The sequence below is a fragment of the Ceratina calcarata genome, unplaced genomic scaffold (genome assembly GCF_001652005.2).
Source record: "Ceratina calcarata isolate Rehan_Ccalc_2016 unplaced genomic scaffold, ASM165200v1 scaffold514.2, whole genome shotgun sequence".
Lineage (NCBI taxonomy): Eukaryota > Metazoa > Arthropoda > Insecta > Hymenoptera > Apidae > Ceratina > Ceratina calcarata.
The window spans coordinates 376,592-384,602 of record NW_017175971.1 but is presented as its reverse complement, the minus strand read 5'-3'; the positions used below and the strand labels follow the sequence as shown (position 1 = coordinate 384,602).

At 42.1% G+C, this 8,011-nt stretch overlaps 1 protein-coding gene across 2 annotated transcripts in view; it reads right to left on the bottom strand.

The window, feature by feature from the left end:
- LOC108628287 (dipeptidyl peptidase 4 omega) overlaps positions 1 to 8,011 on the bottom strand; it is a 165,456-nt gene that overhangs the window by 118,843 nt on the left and 38,602 nt on the right. For both annotated transcript variants that reach the window (XM_018030113.2, XM_018030112.2), the window contains 2 exons: positions 6,460 to 6,554; positions 6,237 to 6,311 (listed from right to left, as the gene is read on the bottom strand). In XM_018030113.2, coding sequence (XP_017885602.1) covers positions 6,237 to 6,311; positions 6,460 to 6,554 — 170 coding nt within the window. The remainder of the gene's footprint in view (positions 1 to 6,236; positions 6,312 to 6,459; positions 6,555 to 8,011) is intronic.

Here is an 8,011-nt window from a genome sequence, read left to right as displayed (position 1 = left end):
AATTCAACATGCCAGCATTGTTTAAGTATATGTATAGCCTATACGTCCTTAATTCTTAGACATTATAAATACATGGCAGACCACTACGTGAATTGCAGAGAATGCTTCGATTATAGTTTTTGTAATTCCAAGGTGTCAAGAGCGTTGCATGTGAAACAAGTATAACAATGGAAGTTCAATGCGGAATTAAAACTGATGGTCAAAAAAACGCAGGAATGACAATGGTAGAACGATTCTTTTTCGCGTTTTTTGTATTCCTGTTTGTTGCACTTCGATCGATGCTGTGATTAACACCAGATACGCGGGAACATTTTTATTGAACGTGCAAAAAGCAGTGACACATTGTGTCGCACGCGACCTATCCGTGGAGCGTGCAGTGATAACCATTGCATTATTACATCCGACGTTTATCGTTACCCGCTGGAACAAAATAACAATATATTTGAAAAAGTTATGGATGAAGATCGATATCTTCGTATCATCCTATTCCGTTTCCCATAACATACGAATATTTTAGGAAATATTATAATTCATTGCGAATAACCTTCCAAAGAGTGAAGAGAATAATAAACGATCGTTACGTTGAAAAAGAAATAAATGTCTAATGTTATATAATTAAGAGAAAAGGAACAATGAATCGCGTGACGGATACTAAACTTTTTATCATGCTGCCTTTTAACGCGACTAACGATGGGAGCTAGTACTGGAGGACAACCCTCGAGTAAATTCTCATTATTTACCATATAAAAAGTGACGAAGCGGAAACGAGTAACAAAGAATTGTTGACTAAAAGAGAGAAGTAGAAAGGGGCGGCGAGTGGCGCGACGTTAACGAGGAAGGATCGCGGGCGAGACCGATTTTCCACTTTGAATGTTTGAACTGCGCCGCGTGACTTCATTAAATGCGGCCCGGTGCACGTCGGAAGATAAAACTCCACGCAGAAGGTACACATTATGCGGCGAGCAACGTGACATGCTATCGTACAACCCGGGCATCCTCTAATGATGCAAAGACCGGATGGTGGCACAGCAATATTCTCTTTTCGTAGTTCTCCTTTTTACGCAGGGCCACGTCTGTTCGTGTTTCCCCTGCGCCACGCAATCTTTCTTTTTCAACCCCCGCGCTCTTTACCCACCGGCACGCCGCGCCGTCGCGTCTCCCCGTGTCTCTGCCTATCCGCGCTGTATAACGGCGCATGGAAAATTCCAATAATCAGCAAACTTGCCTACGCGTGTACACTCGCAACAGGAAATTCATTAGACGGCTATTGTGCATCCCTCGCTCCAATTAGTATTATTTTTCGAGCTGACACGCGCACGTTTACCCGCCGCGGATTGAAGCAACGCGTTTGCACGGCTGATTGCCACCCCGCGATTCGAATTCGTTGCCTTTGATTCATCCTCGTTCACCCGATCTCCCTTTCGCCAATGTTATTTTCTTCGCAAGATGTTTTCATTACCTATCGATCGTTGAGTTAATCTGCAAGGTTCATCCCTTTGTTTGCGAAGGAGCGCTAAACTATGTTCAAACATCTCTGGGTGACACGGCGATAATAATAACATTTGTCATTAATTACATGCATTAATTGCTGCGCGAGACGGCATTAATCAGCATGATTAATTGCGTGCCTGTAATATCGTGCCCACTCGCATTACTCCGTCTCCCCGTCCCCACTCAGCGTCGAGGGGTAAAACTACTCGTGGTGGAAACTATTCTGAATGATCTTTGTTCATCTCGAATTAAACTCACAGAAAAATCTGCTCTCTCCGTACAAAAAATAGTTAAAATTTAAACGCAATTGGATTGACCGATAAAATTTGTATGGCATCGGACGTTACATTTATCGAACGGTCGTAATTTCAATTGGAAAACGACTAAAAGCACGGAGTGGGGAACGCTCGTGCATGGAAAGCGAAACGATCCCGTATCCGTATTAGTATTCGCAGTTACATCGTACATAGTTGAGAACCTCTGCCCGGAATCCGCGTGCATTTCAACGGCAGCTGCTTCTCGTATCGGGGACCAACAGCTTTCCGCGACGGCTGCTTCTCGCAATCGCGGAACGATATCCTAAATACGAAACCCTCGAAATTTCTTTTTAAGTAATATCGCTCGACGCTTGCCCTTTAGTCCGAAAAGTTCTAGCGTCGCCGAGCCGATATTTGGCAGCGAGCGAAACTTTTTTTAAAACGCTCTACGCAATTATTTGCCGACCCGGTAAATAAAAGTCCTCAGCACGTAGTCGAAGACGGGGAGAGCGGAGACGACCCGCACCATTCTAGAGGCGAAATTGGAGCAGAACGGGGTGGAATAGCACTCGTTGAAAATTACTATTCGAGCGCGAATTAAGAGGATTTCGAGAAGCAGGACAGTGCTCGAGGCAGAGCCTCATTACGGGCGATCCTTTGCCGATAAGACGGCGATAACGCCTCCGGGCTGGTAAAAGATTCCACTAGAACACGAAGTTCTTCGCCGGGAGAATCCGATTCTCCGGCTTCGATTTTATAGGCTCCAGTTGGCTCGAACATTAGGTTCGGATACCAGTCAAGCCAGAAGTATGGTTAACTTGCCGTTGCCGCGGTACACACAGGTGTAAATGAACAAACTTGGAATGGACGTGGACAAACAAACGGGGGTATGGACAAACAGTCGTGAAATGTTTCGAACCATTGTGACATCAAATCTCCACGAGTTATCCGACCACTATTTACTTCCTCCAATGTGATCCAAAAAATATTTCCTCTGTACATTGAGTAATGCTCAAGAATATGTATATGCTGTTTGAAGAAAAAAAATTTCCTGCAATCATCCTTATTAATTAAACCTTTCCCATCATTTTCATGGTCTAACGTAAAAACTAAAGTATCGGTCAAAGAATCGAATTCGTCTAATCGGTTGGTCGGTTATTTACACCGACGTAACACGTGTTTAGGTACGTGGTGGTTTGTTAAGGAGCGGTACGAAGACACACCCCCTCAGGAATCTAAGCCAGCCAACACGGCAGGGTCATACATAACTCAGGATTTCACGTACAGCGGTAACAGGGTGGCCCGTGGTTCGTTGCAGCTACACGCAACCAATGCAGTACTACGGTACTGGATGCATGCGTACAAATGTAGCCAAACCCGAGTAGTGTTGCTGGTGGTAAACAGAGAGGATTGAACGAGGACGAGATGAGGTGAACGGAAAAAGGGAAGCGACGGGTGACGGACTAGTTGAAGGGAAGCTCTCATAGAAACGAGAAGCCAGGAAGTGAGAGAACGGCGATGGCAGCGCAACGTGATTCTAAAGTAAATCTATTGGATTTTGAATTTGAATACGGGACACGGCTACGACCGGATCCTGCGACGTGATGGCTTCTCTATGTATATTGCGAGCTGCAACGAAATTGAACCTGTTTAAACAACTCGTAATTATTGCTTTTGAAATATACGCAATCGTAACGAAATTTCTCATTTTTACATAAAAACCGCTGAGGACAGAGTTCTGTGATAACGAATGTTGTTATTTGTAAACTTGTAAATTAGTTATTTTTCAAACTAGTTAAAATATGGATAAGAGGAATTTCCTAATTAACGCGCTCTAGTAATATGAAATAATCTTTCTGACAGTATTAGTAGATTATAAAAAAATATTAGTACAGAGGGAACAGTCGGATAACGAAAATTATTGAAGGGCCTCCCCTGATAAGGCGAAAACAAATAAAACCGAGGGAAACAAAGGAGGTGTTCTCTCCAGGGAGAAATACTGTGGGAAGCAGATAAGTGTAGAGACAGGCAATTGCGAGACGAGGCCGAAGGGTGGAAGAGATTCGGGATACAGAGGCCATAATGTATGCAATTGGGCCGAGAGCGGTGTGTTAGGGTGGTGGCCAGCTGGTCGATTATGCGTGGTGCTGAATGGTGAGGAGTCCAGGAAACTGGGACCGCCGCCGACTGCCTACGTAGGCACTATGCATGTCAGGTATTATACGGTATTTAGCGTGTATCTGCTGCTCCACGCACCGCATGCTTTAGCATTCTGCAGACGGAATTACGGTGGAACACGTGTTCTGAGAATATCACACGTATGGTCGCAACGACGATCACTATTGCGCGTCTTAAATCTGTGGCGAGCTCGTATCAGACTAGACGACGTCCAAGTACGGTAGAAAAGAAAATGCATGGTTCAAAGTTATTTAATCAGACTCTAGTTTGAGCGTTTGGGAAAATTGGATACTATCTTACTAAGAAGCAAGTATCTAAAATCGCAAGATAGAAATTTTCCGTTAGACTTGATCCAGATCCAAGTCGGACTTAATTTCGGCGCGGTCTATTTTCGGAAACGATTCATCGGGAAGTTGTAGAGAGGAAAACTCGTGTTGCGTCCACGAGTCGATTCATCCGAGTCCGGCTCATAATTTCTGCCCACTTTTTCTCGTATATTGCTGTCCCGAACTAGGCCACCGATGCGTTCGATAACGCTCGGCTCTCAAAAATATGCTACGACGCGAAGTACCTCCTGCCCGCGTGCACCCGCCGATGATACGCGTGGCCAATTTTCACAGTGTCTTTATAATTTAGCAAACTCTCGATAATCCACCGACGCGACGGTCGCACGAAAACATCGGAAAATTGATTTACCTTTAACACGCGGCAACGTCGAAGCTCACCGGGAAACGCGTCGTACAAATTACGACCGGTACCACAGATTTTTTGGTCGAAAAAACCGAGACTTGACGACTCTTTCCTCTCCTCATCTCTGTCATGTCCATTTCACATCAACTGACGCGAATTAAACCCACGATAAATCATACCGCATTCATATGCAATCAGTCGAATCTCATGATTATTTTGGAATAACGAGCGGCGTAATTGGGTTAGCCGAGTAAGCAATCCGGTTCGCGTTATCAAAAAACCAGAATCGAAACCTCGAAATGAAATTCAGTAGCACGTGATGTTATGCTGCGACCGAGCCGGTGAATTTCAAGTTATCCCACCCCTCCATAAAAATTCTACAAACTTCCTTCCTGGTGACTAATTCGTTTAAGCTTCTGCATTGTCATACATACAAGTAAACTTCTATGTACTTTTTCGTTCTTGAGTATTCAACGAGTCTTTTTTCTCAAAATTTCAACTAAATGTTGTAGGTATTGCTATTTCTTGCAAAAAAGTATACTCGTATACACTTTTCTATCTCGAATACTTCAGGAGTAATAAATTCATTATTACGTCCATAGTCAAATACTTCTTAACGAGTGGGGTCAAAAGGAAATTGCACAGAACTTCTTTTCCCTTTACATTTTATGTTTAAATCTTATTCCTTATTTAAACGTGTTATAGACTCTACAGCTCTGTTTTACTATTCAATATTATACTAGATACATATAACAGTATTTAATTCGACAACTCTCGAGCGTGCTAAACCGTATTTTATTATCGTTTCATAAATGCCACGATAAAGATACGTTATGAGAATAATAATAATACCGTCCATAAGAAAGAAAACCTCTTCATATGAACTCATGAACCCTGTAATTTTTTCGAGAGAAAATAGAGAACCGTAACTGCAAGATAACGATGATCCTTGTTTTATTAGACATTTGTCATTAAAACTAGTATATCTATATAGAACGTTTATAATTTGATCGACTTAATAAAAGTTGCTGAGGACGGACACTCGTCCGCAGTGAAATACGCGAAATTAAATTCCCGGATTTGCGTAAACGTAAAAGAAGGAAGTTCGCCTGACGGACGAAAGCCACAGGGTCGAGTTAATAAAGGGAGTCGAAAAATGGAAGCAGGCGAATTCGAGTTAACGAAGAGAAACTTCGGAAAACGCAGTCTTCGGTTTCTCTAGATAGTGAAAAACTTGAAAAATGGAATCCTTAGTTTCGTAGTAGAGAAAGTTTCGCCACAGGAACTGAGTTAAATTCATCGAGCCAGTCGCGTTCATCTTCATCGTGGAGTTTACCGGAACCCCCTCCCCTTAGTCAACTTTCCCGCGGCTTCACCACGCATTACAGGTACATTCTGTAATATGTGTATCGTTCACCTATTTTTCTGAATACAAAATGGTCGCCAGGTGCGAGCATCGATCGAAGTTCATCGAACAAGCTACTTAATTTCGTGGTCGATCTGATCGAAATTATCGCGAAGCCCTGATGCTATAAGCCAGCTAATAAATATTTTAGTATCGAGGCATTTATAGAATAATCTAATACTATAATTCATTTATTTCACAAATGATGAGCTTACCTTCTGATAATCGATGGCCAGTAGAAGATACTTCCTATCAGCCGATAATTGATGATCAAAACTCGACATCAATGCCTGGAATCGAATAAAGAACAAAATTGATATAAAAAGCCTGAATGACATATTTATCGCAACAACACGATTTCGAGGAAACAATAATTATTTTTCAAGTTCTTCGATATGATCTCTCTCGTAGAGAACAAACAAAGCAGATAGTACTCACGTTATTACTCGAGTCCAGTATCGTCCTCGGCTTCCTCGATGTGACATTATAGATCAGGAGATTCCCAGTTTCATCGCGATACAGTATCTCGTTTCCTGCAACAGAAAGAGAGAGACGAACGGTCACGTGTATTCCTCATGCGATCTCTGTACGGAGATACGTACATGCACAGGCTTTTGTCGTCGGAAAAATGTTGCCTCGATAAGAACCGAGCTCGATAAAATGAAATTACTTTTATACGGTTCTCGATAGGACGATACAAACAATCACTGACTACGAAAACTTATACCAAAATATCGAATGCACATTCAGATTTATTCAGAGCAACCATTCCTTTTATTCTGCAATTAATTAGCTTCTAAATTGGGAACGCAAACGAATCGAACGGCAATACGTATGTACAAACAAACCGCAATTTGTCCGCGAGAACTTACGAAATCCCTTTGTTATACAGAAAGCTATTGCAGGTACAACCTCAGCTGTGCGAGCCTGATCGGTTGAAAGAGAAACTCCAATACCATCGATCTTAGCTCCGCCGCGAACGTTATCAATCCCCCGGTCTAACCCCGTTAATCCGTTTAATCCGTATTGGCCCGTCTCTAATTAACTCGAATTGACGAAGTTTTACGGCAAGCGGACGAAAATGAAACCGCAATAATGCGCTAGATCCTACCGTTAATCGTTAACCACCTCTGTTCCCAATTAGCGGGGATTAACAAGGTTTTAACCCGTCGACGTCGAACGCGTACCGTAACCGATGTTCGATCCACCGTCAAGTTAATATCTGAATCGCCCACAGATATTTTTCTCGGCGCTTCGCTACCATCGTGTTGTGTTTACGTAAAATTATTGCACGGAACGCAGGCAGGTTTTAATATCCGGTGTACCGGATCAACATCATGGTTTGCCTAGCGTTCGATGAATGATTCTTACTAGTAAAAATCGACGGGAAACATTTATACGGGAAGAGGAAAAACAGTGGAAAAGTGGCGGAAATGGAGGAAATAACTCCTGTGCGAGTTGGAACCTCTAAATATGATAAAGTACATCGAAGAGGATTTTGTCCGAAGATCTCTTCCACTTTGGATTTCTAAATTTATAAAGGGGAGTATGGTAGGCGCTTATGACGAAACTTCCTAAGTGGATGATGAAGATAATTTAATGAGTGAATTGGAAAATAAATAGGAACAGTAAGGTGTGAAGAGGGAGCACTCGCTCGGGAAACTTCTCACATCGATCAAGTTTATCTTCTCTAGCCTCTCCCGATTCTGAAGTAATAGTAATTTTAACACGGCGTAGCAAAAATATTCTAGAGCGTATAAGATACGAAAGAGTGAACAAATGTTTAAAGAAAACCTAAGAACTTATATCATATTATATTTTTCATTTTTATTTGAATCTTTTATCACTGGGACCATAGGCAGGTTCTTAAGGATGTATAGGCTATACATATACTTAAACGATGCTAGCATGTGGAATGTGTTATTATGTATATGTGTACATATATGTGTACATATGTATATGTGTACATATGTATATATTATACATGTAG